The 19400-nt window shown below is 34.2% G+C and overlaps 2 protein-coding genes across 2 annotated transcripts; both read right to left on the bottom strand.

Moving 5' to 3' along the window:
- Positions 1-549: 549 nt before the first annotated feature.
- LOC113761339 lies at positions 550-3251 on the bottom strand. The gene is made up of 2 exons (XM_027304288.1): positions 2908-3251; positions 550-1001 (listed from the first exon to the last, which is right to left on the bottom strand). Exons 1-2 carry the CDS (start codon positions 3202-3204, stop codon positions 873-875), a joined length of 426 nt encoding a protein of 141 aa, XP_027160089.1. The 5' UTR covers positions 3205-3251; the 3' UTR covers positions 550-872.
- A 1495-nt stretch (positions 3252-4746) lies between these two features.
- LOC113763011 (glycosyltransferase-like KOBITO 1) lies at positions 4747-13532 on the bottom strand. The gene is made up of 11 exons (XM_027306688.1): positions 13168-13532; positions 11956-12105; positions 11069-11121; positions 10589-10697; positions 9851-9985; positions 9640-9684; positions 8822-9009; positions 8547-8688; positions 6467-6513; positions 6214-6301; positions 4747-5441 (listed from the first exon to the last, which is right to left on the bottom strand). The coding sequence occupies exons 1-11, from the start codon at positions 13522-13524 to the stop codon at positions 5160-5162; spliced, it is 1596 nt and encodes a 531-aa protein (XP_027162489.1). The 5' UTR covers positions 13525-13532; the 3' UTR covers positions 4747-5159.
- Between the last annotated feature and the right edge of the window lie 5868 nt (positions 13533-19400).

Below are 19400 nucleotides of genomic sequence, written 5' to 3'. Positions count from 1 at the left end.
GCGGTCAGCTCAACATTTGTCAGTGAAATGGGTAAAGAATCTGAATAAAGGGCATGGGCTTTTAAGAAACGAGTAGCATGTAGAAGTTTGACTCATAATACTAATTACACTAATTACAGATTATATATCTACATCCAAATACCATTCCTTTTAAAAGGTGATCGATCTCAAAACTTTTTGGACCCCTGAAACTTACACATGCAAGTCAGTATCTTTCAGTTTGGATTAGCAACTAAACTTGCTGGAATGATTCAAAAGGCTCGTATTAAAGAGATGAGTGATCTTTTTGGCTGAAAAAAAAGGTGTTGGATGAACAAACGGTGCAATTTTAAATAGTTTGGTGACTTTTTTGACCATTTACTCTATTCTTAATATTCAAAATCAGGGTCCCTCAACAAAATTAATACCATTCTACCATCGTCTACAGCAGAGGAGCAATTAAAACATTTTCAAGCTAGTATTTAAACCTTTGACTACCCTTTTTTTATTTCTTTTGTTTCCTTTCTGCACATTACTCACCTTTATGTTATGAAATTGAAAACACATGTATAGAATGTAAAAAATGCTGGCTGCTCATAACGATAACAGAATCTGAATGTTAACTAACAATCTTATTACATAATGCTAACATATTCTAAAAGAAATAGATCAACTTAAAATCTTCTTATAAACTGGTGGCATATTTTAGAAGGAATATGTGTAGGAGCTCAAGCTTTGCTACACCTCCAGAAGTAGCTTTCAGAAGTCACAGATGTAAATCTCTGCAATAGTTTCTGTTTCCTGTACGAGTATGACCATCTAGTAAATTCGGCAGATCTTTTTCCTTGAATTTGTTTCTCACATCAGTATTCCTCTACAAGTTCAAAAGAACGCTACTTGGAAGATGCTTCAACTTCTCTTTTTGGCCTGTTACGTTTACGTGGAACTGCTGGTTTTTCCTCAGAGGAAATGCGGTCGCCATCCTCCTCTCCTGCCTCCAATATTTCCTGATTAACAGCAAGCTGGTTCGTGGAACAACATCAATTGATTACATACTTTCAGTTGGCAATAGTAAAAAGATATTCTTCATATGATTGTGCCCTTTATTTGATGAAAACTGGAAGAACGATGGGTGTGTTTGGATAGAAGATTATATACATACATATATATAATCTTAGTAAATATATGTCATAAAGATACAAGAACATTTGGACACATAAATAGTGCCAGAAGCTCAAGAAAAAAGAGGTGGAAGAAATATATTTTCCCAGCATATGATGTTAACACAGATTATGTTAATTTTGGTTAATTCCTCTTAATTAAAACATTCCCTAAATTTCTTGAAAATGGACAATAACACATGAATTCAAGCTAGAACAATCACCATTGATGTTCTCATTCCATGCTTCATGTCAAATACATAGAAAAAAGACAACCTAAATTCTAACAGACACATACACATACTTTTGGTGACAAAACATTGAGCGAATGTGGTACGTTTTAGATTAGAACACCTTAGTTCTATACATACTAAAAATCATTCCTTCAACAGACAAGTTACTCCACGTAAAAACCATTGTAAAGACTTGGATCCATCACGCTGCAGAAACCAAATAGCACTTTTCAGATTAATGAATCATCTCATACTAACTTGATTGTTTCTGAACATTACTGTTTTCAAGTAGTGTTTCAGGTTATCACCACTTAAGTAGATAACTTGGTCTACATTTCAGATTGGAGACCCAAAAGTTGGTGGAACTTATATTGCGGTTTCGTATTATGGAAGTAACTAAAGTGCCTTCAGGAAGCCACATGCTTCTGGATATGTTCACCACTGAACACCATTGTCAATATTTTGTTATTCTTATGGGGAAAAATAGAAACAGTGTGCCTTCAGGCAGCAGCAGTAAGCAGCTGACAGGGTTTAGCCAATTCTCAAAGATTACGTTCTTCTAAATATGTGATACTACTATACCTGACAGAGCGGTAAGTAAGATCCCATTCTTTAACCTAGCTAAGCTTAGACTGGATTAACAATACCACTACAAACTATGAAGATGAAGAAGAAACATGATTCTCATACAAGTACAACACACGCATATGGAAAAGACAACGACATATCTGGGATGAGATGGACAAATTTTTTTCTTTTTTTGGTACTTGTTTTTCCCCTTCTCTATCAATATCTTACTATGCACCAAGACCAAGAAACACCTTATCACCTTTGAAGGACATAGGCATTGGACAATTTGCAAGGACACTAGTTACCAACTTATTTTTTGTTTGTTAATAATTTCTGACACAAGATCCTTGTTACAGCAAAGAAGTTATTAATTTATAGCAAATTTTCTGTTCAAGTTTTCCTTGCTACAGATATTTCTCTAATATCCATTTAGGCAGAATTGCTTTGTTCATTAGTAGATTGTAGCAGTGTTAGAAATCTGTTTTACCTTTTACTTATGATTTTGTTCTTTTTTTTTATTAATATTTCTTCTTTGCCAGTATACTCCTAATTATCAAGCCCCAAACTTTTGTTCTCCTCCATACTTCTATTATAGTAAGAGGACACAGCTTTTACAAACTAAGGTAGCTAAAAAATTGTGTCATTTAAGTTTTAACTGTTTACGCATTTGCATAATTATATAGAAATATTCAACATTGCTACAGGCAGAAATTCCAACAATTCTGCGAATAACTCTACCTTTTAAGAAGGTAAAATAAACTCAGAAAAATTACCACTTATCAAACTCAACCAAACCAACAAAAAATGAAAATGAAAATCCAAATTAGAAAACAAAGATTCAAATAAACCCACAACTTTAATTTTAATATCAATTCAAATATTGAATACAATCAGACAAAAACATCAGCAAAACTTAGCAAAAAAGCCCCATCAATGGATGAAGGAATGAGCCAATGAAGCTTTACCTCTTCAAGGAATTTCTGGTCAAGCTCATCAGTAATTCTCATAGCAGTGAAGATGGTGACAGCAACAAGAGAAATTGGGAAAATAAAGGCAAAAATGTAGCTGGTGCTGCTGGGACCTCCCGCCTTTGTTACCACTGATAAGCCTCTGCTGCTTTTCTTATTCCCATGGATAAAGGATAAGGTTGATGGGGACGAGAATGGTTTGTATGCCTGAGTGAGGTGCAGAGTGGAAGAACAAGACGTAGAAGAAGAAGAAGAGGAAGAAAGGTAGCTGGAGATAAATGTTAGACTGGCCATGGGTGGCTTTTCTTGTTTCGGTTTGTGTGGTTGTTATTATCGTTAAAAGGAAAGTTACATTTGATGGTCTTTGCTACTTCTACTCGGTTTTTCGGATTTTTTCTAAGTTGGATTCAATAGATACCTATTGGTATCTTATAATCATACATAATTACTATATTTGTTGTCCTCTTTATAAGATATAAACTATAAACTGTAAATGACTCTAATCAAGTGAAAAATTTTAGTGTTTAAATTTGTCAATTTATTTAACAAAAGTTTTGTTCAAACTTTACTTGTTTTTTTATTAAGTCAAACTCCTATAAATTTTTTATCGAATTGAATTCGATTAGCTTTGAATTTTTTACATGTAAATTTCAAATTTTATGCTAATCGAACTGAGATTGAAAGTGTAACAAAAATGCATTCTCTTTGGTTAATTGGCTAATCAAATTCGAACGAATCCTAACTGAACCAAACTCAAGTAAAGAATCTTCCAAAAACTTAACCCTTGAAATCCACAATTTATTTTGAAGGGTTCATCCTCGTAACTGTTTCTGTAACTGGTTCCACTGGATCCATGGAGTGGTTCTAGCGCAAATAATCGTGAAAGGCTCGATCTCATTGCTACCCTACCCATTCCCCCCACTATCTTCTCCATTGCAAAAGTGGCCGTCCTTATTGAGAAAAAGCCTATATTAGAACTCGAGGCATAGGCACCTACGGGTTTAGCCACATGGTAGCAGCATTTTCTTGGGACATTCAGATTTCGGGTTCAAAACTGCGCTATGGGGACGTTTGTGCACTTATCGTGCCTTGATCGGGTTGAGACGCCGGACTCGGGTCGCAGGAGATTAGTCGAGCCCCGTAAGGATTGATCCGAACACCCCTGTGTCGACAAAAAAAAAAAAAAAAAAAAAAAAAGAGCTCGAGGCATAGCTTATTATATAGCATAAGTTTGCGAAAGAGGATAAATCCACAAGCTTCTCTTCTAAACTCACACCTTGTCCATGACATTAATAAATGAATATTGTAAACTAACGGGTTTAAAATTTAAGATTAATCCTAATAAAGTAAATTTTATATATTGCAAACTAACATGAACAAATTAAATGCACACGTGTTATATATTTAACGATGATAGTGTATATATTAACAGTGTATCTAAAATTAATCCTATTGTTATATGAACTTTTAGAGTAAAGACTTCATATTAACAGATACAAATATATGATACATGGATTAAATCCCTCCCAAAAATTTTCATGCGCATTACAAACACATTTGGTGCAGACTTTTTCCTTTGCATCTTCTCGACCCTATTGAGTTTGGAAATTCAATAAATACCTCCTTCCATCACCTAAAAGCTTAGAAACAAACATTTTGACTTCGGAAAAAGCCTGAGGAGAAGTAGTTGACACGTTTTTTAACACAAAATTGGTCATTTTCCATTCATGAAAGGCACTAGAATATTTGCTTATTGCATAATCAACAAACACCAGCAAATATATACTGTACGCATCTCTGGATAACCTCTTGTGCCATGCTGTCCCATGATTGAAATGCAACAGAGCCAACTGAAAGAATAAACTCCAATGGCACTATACAAATCAAATTCTCTAATAGTACACCAAGTTAAAATGATACTGCCAGTCAATCCCTATAATTCTTCTGTACATATATGACCAGTCAATCTTAACATCGTAAACCCCAAAAAGGGCCAGTAAGACAACCCCCCTCGTACATTTCCCCTCCCCCAAAAAACAAAAAAAAAAATAAAATTGCCCCTCTCAGTAAAAAGTTATACACCTCCGCTTGGGTAATGATCGGGAAAAAGCCAAACAACCGAACCAAGAACTAGTACCAACTGCAAATATGCTTGCTGAGATCTTTCCTTCTTTAACAAATAGAGAGGGCAACCTCCAGCCAAATTTGTTTACGGGAAGAAAGAAGCAGCAATCCTGCAGGAAGTAATATCATGCTTCGTTCATTAGGTCATTATCCATAACTGGAGGAGATAGTGGCGGTATAGCTGCTTCATGGTATGCTGCAGCTGCAGTGTCAAAGATTCTTCTGGCTGTTGCCTGAGAATCATGATTTTTACCAATCTTTCTGGAAGGAAGTGATTGGGATGAAACAGCCCTTGTCGAATTGCTCTTCTCAATGGATGCTAAGAATTTGTCCTTTGAGAGAGATGCTTGGGCAGATGTTATGACAGTGCTAAATACACCTGCCTCCCGCAATCCTTGGATAATGACCTGAAAGAAAAGCACGTATAGAACAATAAATTTGGAACAACAAAATAGATAAGGTTACAAGTCAAATGCTCACTTCAAATCACCATCTTGAAATCACAAATTCTTCAGCACTTAAATTTTCTCCATCAAAAGCATCTCCAGAATTAAAACGCCATTACAAATCAGGCAATCTACTTTCGTTAGCTTAAAGTTGTGCGATAAAGACAACTGTTGGGCTATAAGCATCAAGAATCCAAAGCTGAGTCTATTAGCTGGGCAGAACCAAAATCCTCTCAACTTGAGTTTGTCGGAGAACATAGATGCTAAAACTTGATAACTCTAGATACAGTAAACTCAAATTCTCCTTCCTACATCAAAAAGTCTTTCAAGTGAGCTACACGTTTCACCCATTCAGCTTTCTATTAAAGCAAAAGTATCAAGAGCTAGTAACTTTATATCTAAAGTTGTATTTTATGTTTAGGACTCTCACTCCAATAGTCTCTGCATATATGATCCTTCTTCCTTTATATAGGAGATAAATGTATGCGACGACATTCTCTTACATTTCTCCATCAGTGGTTTACATGGATTTTCCATATGAAAGAAATTAAAAATATGGCCATGGACAGTTAAGTAATGGCAAGACTACCATATACCCCAAACTCCTAGTCTCCAAATAAAGGCTAGCTGACAAAAGTAAAGCTAGAGGACCCTTCAATCCTTTTCATTCAACTGAGTCTTGGAAATTGTTAAGATTTACTAGAAACCACAATATCCAAGGCTCCAAGCTTACCATTGGTGCATATATGCGTGCCAAAATGCCTTTCCTCAATAGCTTCAGATTCAGGGTTCTGTCACCCCACACAACATGTTCACGGTACCTGACAAAGTGAGAGCATTCAATCTCAAAAGGTATTACTTCCATTTGGAACCCAAGTACTTTTCAAGAATGTTTTAGACATAATACACATTTAAAATCTCCTGCTCATCAGAAAATACAATATTATCTTAACAAGTTACACAGGCAATTGAAATTTAAATATTACCAAGTTAGCATCTCCTCTTCTGTGGCCGTAGAGGCAATTATAAATGCCTGCATGGTAACAACATATATCTTAAATCACCGAGTGTAAGGATAAATATGCGAGTACACATCAATGAATTTCTACTATTAATACAAAACCAAGTTTGTCACCTAAATCAAACTAGTCCACAAAACAGGTCCCTGACAACATATGAGGTTTTGAACAATCTTTACAAAGGAATTGTACTTAAAATTTGGGTATCAACTATCTGCATTCCTTCAAATATAACATTCTCTCTCCACAAAATAGACAAAAATAACAATAGCTCAATGAGTTTAACAGTCACAAGAAATTGAGGCAAAATGTACGAAAATATTGAAGGTGGAAAGTGACACGAATACCATATTGATATAATACAGACTAGCACTGACTGTCAGCATTATACTTGAACAAATAACCCCCCTCCACCCCCACCCCCAAAAAAAAAGGCACATACGTCGCTGTTTTACATCTGATGAGCACAAGCATATGGGAATCAAAATTGCTACTGTTTCCAGAAGTCACAGTAAAGTAAATTGATGGCACAGCCAAAATAGCTACAGGAAAGTAAATTGATGGCAATGTCACAAGCTGGTTGGATAACTATTGCCATTATGGAACGCTAAGAATAAATCTAAAAGATCAGCTCCACCCAAGAAGTTATATCTAAAATGATCTAACCATGGTGATTCATAGGGTCTAAAGATGGTTCAAATATCGTGGGAACTGTACTTCTTTATGTTTTAGCAGTTTCTAGAATTTTAGGTCTTAAGCAGTACTTTTGGTCTTTCACTTGCAGGAAATCTCCAGCAATTCTGTGGTTAAGTCTTTTGTAGTTACTTTCGTGCTAGGTAACTAATTGGAGTCATAGCTGTTAAGAAAAGCTCTACATGTAGTTTGTTTTCCTATTAAGAATAGGAAATAGGAGTTTTACATCTTTTAGGAAAGTTTATATAAATACTTATATTCCTATGTCATTCGAGGAAGCTACAGATGAATAAAGAACAGTAAACTACTAGTCACTGAACATAAAAACATAGGCTAGAGTAATACATTTTTCCCAAGATAGACAAGACAAAGAAAGGTGCCAGTGTCAAAACTCTATGGATCTTATAAGATGACAGTACAGACTTTGCAAAGTTTAACATCCAGAATGCTATTAGCCTGGAGAACAATGTATCCTGACTTCTCTTTCTTGGCCATCACAATTAGTTGTTTAACACAGTATTACTACCCATTTTATAATTAACCATGTTGAACTAAGCTCACTTAAATACATTCTCATGGAAGTGTGAAAAAGGAAGAAAATAATGATTAAAATGAAACACAGCAAGATAATTGAGATCGCAATATCTACAAAAAAGGACAAAAGGGAATAGAAAAAATCTGAGGACTCTTAAACCAAACTTGAGCAACAAAAATTGCACAACTAAGAAAATGGTTTGGTTTAGACAAGAAACTAATGCAGAACATCATCTAAATGACAAAGTCCATCCGAAACCATAAATGTATCACAAGAAACAACTCCAGGAAACCAAATACAGACATTTTGTCTAGCAGTAAATAACAACTTGTCCTACAAAGCATGACAAAGTATTGATAATGCAAAAGGACAAAAAATCTAGTTGAGAACTGAATTCAACAAGTCCCTATAAAAAGTCATTTTACCGCACTCTTCATTCCAGAATATTGTGAAAAGTTTTTATCGAGAAGTTTCTACAGGTTTTCCCATCTTGAAGAGTGGTAAATTATCATTATTTTTACACAAATCAAATCAAAAAAGATGGCAAATGACACAGCACATGAAAAAAGTAAACCTGATGTAACCATGTAACCTCAAAAAAATGCAATGAATTGACTTTCTTAAGATACTAAAATTTTCCTCAAGGATCTCATAATTTCAGTTATGTTTGCTCTTCTTATTTCCTTATTAGACAAAATTGTAATACCTCAATTCACCATCCTACCAACATGGTTTATTCAAGAAATAAAGGCACAGAGCATCTTAAGATGACAAATGAACAGATCAAAAGTGAAGTAAACTAAAATGAAGTGATCTTACAGATCTATCAAATTCTAACATAAAGCATCGCTTGACATCCTCCTTCGTTGGTTTACAACCACATCGATCTCGCCTAGAAGTTAAGTCTGAGAACTTGGCATATGTGTAGTGCAAAACAGCAGCTTCTTCCAATTTGATCTCACTATCAAATGTCACACAATTGGACATGTTTAGAAAGACCAAATACAGTGCACCTAACTACATTAGAACATCTTGGGAGGAAATGGAAGTTCTGAACCAAGATAACCAAATGTGCAGTTGGAGCAGTAGCATACTTGGGAGTTTTCATATAATTGTGCCATCTATGAGCACCGTTGGGACGAAGATGATCTTGGATTCGAGCAGCAGATTTCCCATTGCCATACGTCAAAAAGTAATTTGGATTTCCACGGGTCGCCTCTTTATACATGCCAAAATATGTATCTTTTGTCAGGTGATCATAGTTCTTCTTGAACATAGATACCTATTTCAAAGAGTATTCAAGGTATCAAAGTAAAAAACAAATATGGCAGATACATCTTTGAATCAAATAGGTGAAGTTGCATAAAAAAGACATTATTCAACCACTAGATCTCAATCTCCTCCCATGTTAAATTTCCATCCAAACTACAAATTTCATATTGAGATGAGACCTAATAAATTTGTAAAAGACCTAAGCAGCTACTGTGGTCAGCAGAAATTTAAAATGCAGAATATTGTCTCGATACATATACATCTATAAATGAGATTTAAAATAAAAATTGTATTGTTTCTTGACCTTTTCTGGAGCAGTTATCTCTTGTCTAAACATAATAACTTTATAAACTAATAATAAAGTAATTTATTGGAAAGTAATTTATAATAACTTTATAAACTAACAATAAAAGATATGCCAAGAGCATATTTCCAAAGAAACTTAGAGCACCTTGAGTTAGTTTATAGCTAAGAAAAGTCAGAATCACGTGATTTTAAGCAAATGAGAACAGGCAATTCTAGCAGAAGCATTTTTCCTGATCAGGTAAAATATACAACTGACTGAAAATGTGAGTTACCAGGTAAAAAATAATGGCCATCAGCTCACAAAGTATATATAAAATACAACTGCAATCATTACCTCAGTAAACGGTTCCTTGATGTCATCCCTTTCAACACTGCTTTCCTGAAAAATAAATAAAACAGCTCATTTTCATGCTCAATCAAATCAATGGCTAATGCCGCCATCATGATACCAAGTAACAAACTAATTCTATGATCACTTGTGGTGGATAAAATGAAATAATAACTCAGAATTAAAAAACCATAGGTTCATATAATGAATAACTTACATAGTTTGGAAATATCACCATGTCAACATTCCCAGGTACATCAAGTAGCAACCGCCTCAAAGAATACTCCCGACCACCAGCTGGATGCAACAATTCATCAGTGTCTAGATGAATTATCCAATCTATGCCAGCATCCTAGAAATTTATGACAGAATCCTTTGTTAGTAATCAGAAGAATTAAATGCACCCAATGGGCTATGCGATTTTAAACCTGACACATTAATCCTCCTAAATTAGAATATTGGACAGCCAGTGTTACCTAGGGTGGCTGGTAAACCAGATAAAATAAGTGTACCAGACTGACCTTGTACTTAATTAATAGGTATAGAACAAATTCATGTACTCTATAAACATCTTTCTGATATGCATGTAAAATCAGCAATACATTTTAGTTAATTCAAATTCTACATTCATCTATAGCATGCAAAAGTGGCAGAAGCATTGTGCAATTTCAAATCCTAAAATGAAGTCCAAGTGATTTAGCAGAATATCTGATTTCATCCCTTCTTAGTCTGCCTCATTAAATTCAAAAGGAGATTTAAAAACCTAATGAACAGGGATTGCCAAGCAAACTATTAGCTGACTGAAAGATGTGCTAATTCAATTGAAACACTTGACCTGATGGAGTAATTTCTTGAATCTTGAGAAATGCAGCAATATATGCAATCTATAGTTATTTAAGCATTATCTTTCCTTTAAACATAATAGGAAGCTACATTCATGTATAAGAAAGCATACCCTGGCCATGACAATTGCCATCTCCATGTTAAGAGATTGTTTAACAAACAGCTCGTAATTGCATGGCTTGTAAAAGAAACTGGAGAGCCACGTTTCATTCCAGATCCGGCTGAAGCATCAGATGACAAAGGAATGAGACCAGGGGAACTAAAGTAGCTCATGTATATATGCATACACCATCCGATGCAATCTGACAAGATTAGATGTCTATGTTCTGTAATGTCTACATTTCCTTGTTTTTCTATTTACTTAAAGACAATTATCTGATTGCAGAAACAAAACTTGAAAATCAGCAGCACGAAATGATACTAAAAGATGAATGGAAGCTGAACAAAAAATCATGTCATACTTGCTCTCCATATTATTTTTAGCATCCCTTTGTGTTAGCAAAGAAAAAATCACCACTAGTCCAAAAAAATTCCAATGAAGCCTCAAATTCAACATCTTAGGTCTTTGAAATAGATGAAAGACGCGACTAACCTCCTAGCTTGTTGCTCTTCAAGCTCTTTAGTTCTGTATATTACTTTTACTCCCTGTATAAGATGCAAGGCACGTCATAACATAGAACAATATCCTAGTACTGAACAATAAGGTTATCCTACTGAAGCACAAAGTCTACAAATATGACATTTTAGACAGATTCAGAGGGTCCTTATCCTGACATCCAAGGATTGTAGAAATAGAGAAACTGATACAAGAATTTTGTTAGGATACATCAGTTTGGAAGGCCAGAATTGAATTGACAAAACACTGCCAGAATAACAGTTTAAAGCACCTATGAAAACCGAAGAGTGAAGCTGAGAAGCTGTCTTGAACAGAAGCTCGCACAGCATTTCTATTACAATTTTCAATGCATTTATTTTTCAGTATTTGGCATTCTAGAATCAAACACAGATGATTTTGCATTGGCTACTAGAAGAACAAGCGAGCTAGAATTCCCTTTATGAGGACAGTCCCAAGTTTCTATATGTCAAGAATGTAAATTTCAAAGAACAAGGTGACTGAAATGTCCAAACACAGTTTAATATCCCTGGGGCCATGGCCACCCCTTGAAGTATCACGTCTTCAACCAAGCAAGCAAGCATAAAAACGCCAATACTTGTTCACAATTCATCAAATTTAATGTTAGTCATCTTGTCCAGTCACTTCTTCCTCTCTTTAGTTTATTTTATTTTTCTCTAATGCGCGTATTTCATGGTCAGTTTTTCCCCCTTTTTGGGAGGGTGGGGAGGGGGAAGGGGAAAAGGGGGTGATAACTAGTGGAGAGTGTGACCACGGCTGAACAAAAACATTGAGGGTTAAGAAAACAACCTGTTGCCACCTAAAAGCAAAAATGCAACCACACATTAGAGGTAGCACAAACTCACAGGAATTGATTCAAGGACTTTTGATACATCAGGAGAAGCTGCCTTCCCCTCCACAAATAGAAAAAAAGTAGTAACACCAATAACTTTATGGTAGAACATCCATGGCAGAATCTGCTCCAAGCCAGCAGACGTGCTAGTTGTAATGCATATCTGCACATAGCAATGCAAAACAACTTAAGAACTCAAACAACGCTTTGCATCATTCAACATTGATTAAGTTCCAAAAATCCACATTAGATCTTAAGATTTAAGAATGTATAGAAGACTTCAGAACAAGAAATGCACAAATATAAAATGCAATTTAACAACACATAGATCCAACTAATGAAATACATTGATCCAGAAAGGCAAAGCACTAATATTGCATGAAGACAGCCAAAAGGCTTCTTATATTTTCCATTATAATGAGTGAACAAACTTATCTCCACTGATTATCTCCCACCTCTAATCACACCTCAAATTGTTTAAATAATTTGTCTCATCATTTACTCTAAGCTTGCAAGATTATGTGGGAAAAGAAATAGATACAAGGAAAGAAGAAAAAGGATAAACTAAAGAGAAAAAGAAAAATCTTTCCGAACTTAACTAATCATTTATTACTCCTAGCTCTAACACTCTAAACACCAAGGTCAACCAAGAACACCAACCTCAGTGCTTTCTAAGAGTTTTGCCAGCTGTTGGATTATGGAGTTTTAGAGGAAGTTAAAATATTAGATAAATAGTACTATGCTAGAAATTTGACTGCATATAAAGAAAAGTTCACATGGATCTTGGTCTTGATGTTGCCCTACTGCATAGCTTTTCCTCTCCTCCTTACATGCCTTTTCTCCTAAGGTGTTGCAGAGAGGCCAGGACCAAAGTCCGCGATCTCCAATTTCATCAAAAAAGTACCAGCTTTACATATATCAGCTATTTAATGAGCAAGAAATAAAAATGATCGTTCAAGAAAACAAGAAATGGCATCAATAATCACACTAAACTATCCAAAAATACCTTTGGATTAACAAAAAAAAAAAAGAAAAAAGGTAGTGAATTCTAACATATTATTTTACTTCTATAATAACAAACAGGATTCTTAAACAGTAGTACATTACTATCATTCAACATCAAAATCACCTGAAATTGAAAAAATAAACAAAACCCATTTGAAATCAGCCAAGATCATAAAACCCCACTAACAGATCGAAAAAAAAAATTAGAAAAGGAGTCCACCTTGGGTTTAAGATCTGCTTGAAAATTGAACTTCCAGTCTCTGTAATAAGGAAAGGACGCCGTGTTAGCATGTCCCAGAAGCGAGGAACAATCTGATGACTGAGAAGAGTGGGCCCCCACAGTGGCCAACGGCGAGCTGTCCATGCCGGGGAACTTGTGGGACTCTTCCGGCGACCACCTCGAGATGGGATCGTCTACTCCTCCACCGCGCCATTGGAGGATGAAGGCAAAAAAAGCGAGCGTGAGGGGTAGAACGGTCAAAAGGAGGAGGAGCTTGGAGGTGAAGGAGTGGAGGGAGGTGGCAGAAGAGGCCGAGGACGGTACCTGGGGTCTGAGAGAGGTGTAAAGACCCGCCATTGGAGAGAAGAAATGGGAGACTTCGGTTTTGGAGCATTGTGGTGAAATACATATATACAAATACGTTACATGGATTGGATTCATTTAGTAAAAGATGTCACTTTTCTTTTTTGTCTTATTGCAATTTGAGAGAAATTAGACTAAACCCTGTGCCATCAATGATATCGGACCGTTCCAAATATTTAGTGCCATCAATGATTAATGGAGATAATACCTTGTAACTAATCATTTAAGGCAACAAATTTATATCGTGTTTAAAGTTTCAATTGACTTTTTTTCCCCTAAAATCTGGAGAAAAATGTGATTTTAGCCCCCAATATTTAGCAATTGTACGCTTTCAGTTTTTAAAGTTTTAGTAGAAGCAAATATGATAAGTATGTTTAGTATATGTGCTATATATTTTAGTCCATGAAATTTTGGTAAGAGTAAATACGGTCCCCCATGTACCCAATTTAAAGCAAATTTTAGGACATTTAAAGAATTTGTTTTTCAATAATTGATAGAATTTAGTCACATCTGATAAAATTTACTAATAGAATTTTTTTCAATAACTCGCTTGCTAACTAATTAACTAATAAATAAAAGGAAATATTTTAAATAACAAAATTGAAACTAGTTGGAGCACTTAGATAAACTGTAGAACTAAGGATTAATAATTACTTCAAATCTATCCTACCCACCTAAAGCAACAAAAAAAAAAACATATACTTAATTTTTTTGTATAGTTTAACATATATAGCTTCTTTTTTTCTTAGTTCCTAGTTAATTAGTCATTAGTGTGCCATCAAATGAATTATTCTTATTTCTCAATGTTGTCCACTATTTTGATTATTTTTCAATAAATTTACTTTAACAAACATGTGACCGCACATGACTAATTCCATCAATGATTAGGAAAATCCATCAATTGTCATAAATCAGCTTCAAATTGGTAACACTAGGGACAAATTTTACCTTTACTAGAATTTTAGCGACTAAAATCGCACCCAATACCAAACATTGGAGACCTACTTTTACCAAACTTTTAGGGACTAAAATCACAAGTGACCAACATTAAAGACTAAAAGTGTAATTTTCTCTAAATCTATGACACACAAAATAATGTCACAATCTACATTGTTTCTAAAATGATTTAGAATGGTATGTGTCCAGACGTTATGGTCTTTTGTTAGCCATGATTTTGAGAGATAGTTGCTACTATGATATTATTAGTTAGAGTGATTGATGTGCTGGCAAACAATAAACTTTTTTTTCTTGGTTTCAGGGAGATCAAAGTTGAAACTCATTACACTGGTACTATTCTAGTCATGGTAACACCAACTATATGTGCACCAATATTTTTAAAAGGTGAAAGCGTTGAATGGAGTGCTCTATGTCCACTCAAGCGGGACAAAAGCCTTACGCTCCACAAAGTTTGATTTTTTAAATATTTTTTAAAAATAAAATATATAATAATACTATAAAATTAAAATATTCATATATATATATATATATATATATATGTTGTGTGTGCGTGTTTGTATACACACACATAACTTACTAATAAATACAAAGAATTGATAAAATTGAGAAATATTATAAAAATATTATTGTTGGTCTACCTAGTAAATTCATAACATAATTCTAACCTATACATTAACTATCTAGGATCATATTAGCAAAAAATAGTTATATTTTAGAATCAAAGAAAAGGAATATATCTATATAACAAAGTCATGGATGCTTTTATTTTGTATTTTTTCTAAGCTATTTCCAAGAATTATTCTTCAAAATTATTAAATAATAATAAGAATAGGAAACAAAGATAAAATGGTAAAATCAAAGTTTAAGATTAGAAAAAAGGAAAAAAAATGCCTCGAATGCCCTATGTCTAAATGCCCGGGTGTTTGTCCAACACTACTGGGCAAACACCCAATAATATTTGCACCCTATTCTAACCTGTGTTTTCAGACTTGGACTGGACCGGCCGGGCAAACCGGGAATCGGCCAGGCATTCGGTCCGAGTTATTTAAGAAACTCGAGTATTAAAAACTATGACCGGGTTTGACCGGTGAACTGAATAATTTGATCAATCCCAATTATATTTTTTTTTTACCTTTTTCGGCCTTTTTTTCAGTCAAAAGTTTGACTGACCGACTAAAAAAATCAGACGAAATTAATGCTTCTCTTTCCGTCGTTTTCTTTCATTCTTCTTCAGCTCCAATAACCCTAAATCTAAAAGCCTCCACCGTTGTCACTTGAGATTCACCATGTAATGGACATGTTTGTCTGTTAACTGGAAAGTGCCTATGAAGGACTTGAGTTTCAACGCAGATTCTTGAAGACCTGAAATTTATGTATTTTACTTCAGTCGCTACTCAGGAGCAAATTCCTGCGGAATGAAAGGCTTGTTGAGGAAGAGAAACCACCTTCAGTGGTAGCTTGTGAATTAGTTCAGTTGAGGCAAAGACACACAGTTTCTGGTTTGAGGTGGGTAGTCCTTGTTCATCGGCTGCACGGTGCACGACCCAGATTCCAATTTTTTTCTTTTTCATTTTTCATAAATCTATTTCCTTTTTTTTGGTGTAAAACTTTGTTATTAAGCTTTTTATCCTCTGCATGTATTACTTCGTTACTTGATTGTGGTTATTTTGTGAAAATTGTTGAGCTTAATTTAATGTTTATTTGACAACTAAATTCAATGTTTGATTATTTACCCAGTATTCTGGCCGTTCATGGTATTTAGCTAAAACCTTTGTTTGAAGTAGCTTCTTTGATTAGTATTGTTTTTTGGGTTATACTGGTGAATCTAAATAATTATTTTTTTTTATGTCTGGTGTATATGTGGTTACTCAGTCAATGGTTTTGTATTCCTATTAAATCAAAACTTTTCAAACACCTTAATAAACTTCTTGCTGCTATCAGGTATCGCTATTTATGGGGCCACTTACATGAATTTGTCTGAATTGCAGAACAATCTTTTATATAGGACATTTTATGTTGTCCTGCTCGTTGCCATATTTCTCCTCCTCCCTCCCTCGCCGGGTTAATTTTTTTTTGAAAACTTGATATTCCATTGTGTTTAGACTCTATTGGGGAAGGTTTTATATAACTTATCATTTTAATTGGAAAATTGAATCGAAGTTGAATTGTGACAATGTTGAAGACCCTGTACTGTATTATCTTTTGGAGCTATAAAATTGTTATTCAGGCTTTTGAATCTGTTATTATAGGTGCTTTTATCTGCCATTTTTGTGTAGCATTGTCCTTTATTTGTTTTTATTTGTTAGTAGGTGATCAGTGGTCTTGGTATATAATGCTACTTGTTTACTAAGAAACCTCTTCTTCTTGAGTAGTGATTGGTTCACGATTTATGTGATGAATATATGCTTGTTCATTCTTCGGTGTACTTTGGCCCTCATTTCAAGGGACATTTTGTCTTTGAATGCTTTATAATGCATTGTTATACATTCAAGGTGATCAGCACCTTGTGAGTATTTATTTTACAGAAGAAGCCCTTTCTACTCCACCAACAAACTACCAATTGTGGCGCACGGCTTCAAGATCTCATTTGGAGTTGCGGTGCATTTATTAAAAAAAAATTTAAAAAGTGTTTTAAAAATATCTGATAATTAATTTTTCATAACTTAAATAGTTTAATTTTTTGTAATTTAAAAGTGTTTTTTTATAAACTCTTGCAATTCCAATTGGGTCTGTGCACTTCAGATTATAGGTTCAAATGTTTTTTTGAAGATTCATTTTTGTAACTTGTATAGTGAAATGTGGAAGTACCTTTTTTCAAATGCTTAAAATGTACATAACTATATATCAAAGTGCAACTGCCATTGGTAGGTAGGTAAATATATGTATTTTTTTCACTAATTGTTTTTTAGGCCTTTTTCACTATGTGTTAGTAGTATTTATAGTATTATATGTGGTTATTGTTCCCACAAATTGTGTGAGTCGATTATAAAAGGACAGTTTGTCTTTGAATGCTTTATAATGTTCAAGGGCAGTTTGAGCATGCTTGCTACTAACTCTTAGGATTCTTTTAATTGAAGTGAGATTTTTGTAGCTAGCTTAAATAACTAATATAGGTCAACAAAAATGTAGAATGTCACAAGATGGCTGTGCATATATGGATTCTTTTTTTTTTTTTTTGTACAGATCATGATAGTTATGTTAATTTTAACTTTACAATGTATTTTCATGTGTAATAATTGCTGTAGATTTTCATTTATAGGATATTTTTTAAATTATTTAATATTTTCAATGTTCTTTCTAATGTAGGACAATGGAAGGTACCGATTCACAATCCACACTAACAAATGAATGATCGGCATCAAAGTCAAGTTCTGAAAATCATAGGCAAAAAACTGATATAGTTTGAAGACATGCTACAGAAGGACAAGATTCACAAGGTAGAAAAATTTTGGTATGTCAATGGTGCAATAGTACTTTTAGAGGGGGAGGTATTAATCGAATGAAGCATCATCTTGTAAAAGTGAAGGGTAATGTTGCTCCATGCAAAAATATGCTAAATGATGTTCAGCAGATAATGGAAAATTCATTGAATGAAATGTTAGGGTAGTTATCTAAATTTAACTATTGGTGAAAACCATCACCTATTAAACCCAAAATCTATATAGTGATTATTAAGAAATATATTAACAATAAAATAGCGGAAGCGTACCTGGATTCATATCGACAAATTGATATATGAATCTCCAAGGATATTGGGGTGGCCTTCCAAGTCAACACGTATTTACCAATCCTTTGAGAGAGCCCTTAGTATCTCTCTGATATATTTCCTAACGATGGGATATCAGGGAAGAGTTATATTTTGTGGTACTAAAAAATACGACAGAAACAATACGTGTGACCTGGGGACCATGACCCTATTTATAGGTAACATTCCTGTTACCCTTTGAAACCCTATTTCAACCCATTATAGAAATAGGAACCCTTAAATCTCTACACATTAAAGGCCCACACCTTATTAGATACATTAAATCCAAACTATATTTGATTATTTTAATTGGATTGAACCTTAATTGACAGTTTGCTATACATAATTATTTATATATAAGTTCAATGTTGGATTAAGGATCCAACAATCTCCCATTTAGACTATATGTGTAACCTTATAATTATGTTTTGCAATTAACCGTATGAGTTCAACTGTACTGTCATTACTAAAATGTATCTGGAGCCAATTCGGTCCATCAATCATACCAACATAGGATCAAAGTGGCATTTGTTACAATTTTGTAACTCGACCCATCAACGATCACATACATTGATATAATTGAATGACATGAATCATGATATGGATGTGTAACATGAAAATTTCATGTAATGTGATCAAAACATGCTTATTTTCAACTGATCCACCTTAAATTTTCATAAGATCAAATCATACCAAAGTTAGAGTGTAAATAAATTCAAAATTTATTTATGCATAAAATATCCTTAAATCCTTGATAATCGAAAAAAATCATAAGAACATTTACAATAACAAACTCCCACTAAAACTATACGTCATTTAATAACACGATACCCATATGAGCAGTATGCTCATGAAACATTTTGGGTGGCAATCCCTTAGTAAGTGGATCCGTAATCATGGAGTTTGTCCTGATATGCTCTATCGATAACTGTTCACTCTGTACTTTTTCTTTAACAGCTAGGAATTTGATATCTATATGTTTAGATTTCGTCGAGTTCCTGTTATTATTGAAATATAGAACTGTTGATTTATTGTCACAAAATAATTTGAGTGGTTGTTCAATACTATCTACTACACGTATTCTTGTGACGAAATTTCGCAACCAAATTCCTTGATTGGATGCCTTATAGCAAGCTATAAACTCTGCAGCCATAGTAGAAGATGCTAT

The sequence above is a fragment of the Coffea eugenioides genome, chromosome 2, assembly GCF_003713205.1.
Source record: "Coffea eugenioides isolate CCC68of chromosome 2, Ceug_1.0, whole genome shotgun sequence".
NCBI lineage: Eukaryota > Viridiplantae > Streptophyta > Magnoliopsida > Gentianales > Rubiaceae > Coffea > Coffea eugenioides.
This window is presented reverse-complemented; position numbering and strand designations above follow the sequence as displayed.

Bases quoted from the DNA above. Each gene is read 5' to 3' on its own strand.
- LOC113761339 (XM_027304288.1), bottom strand. From the start codon at position 3,204: ATGGCCAGTCTAACATTTATCTCCAGCTACCTTTCTTCCTCTTCTTCT. The intron at 1,002-2,907 runs GTAAAGCTTCAT...TCCACGAACCAG, and splicing joins ACCAGAAATTCCTTGAAGAG to CTTGCTGTTAATCAGGAAAT.
- LOC113763011 (XM_027306688.1), bottom strand. From the start codon at position 13,524: ATGGCGGGTCTTTACACCTCTCTCAGACCCCAGGTACCGTCCTCGGCC. The intron at 9,010-9,639 runs GTAATGATTGCA...TCTTTGAAATAG, and splicing joins TCAAGGAACCGTTTACTGAG to GTATCTATGTTCAAGAAGAA. The intron at 6,514-8,546 runs GTAAGATCACTT...GTTACCATGCAG, and splicing joins TGTTAGAATTTGATAGATCT to GCATTTATAATTGCCTCTAC.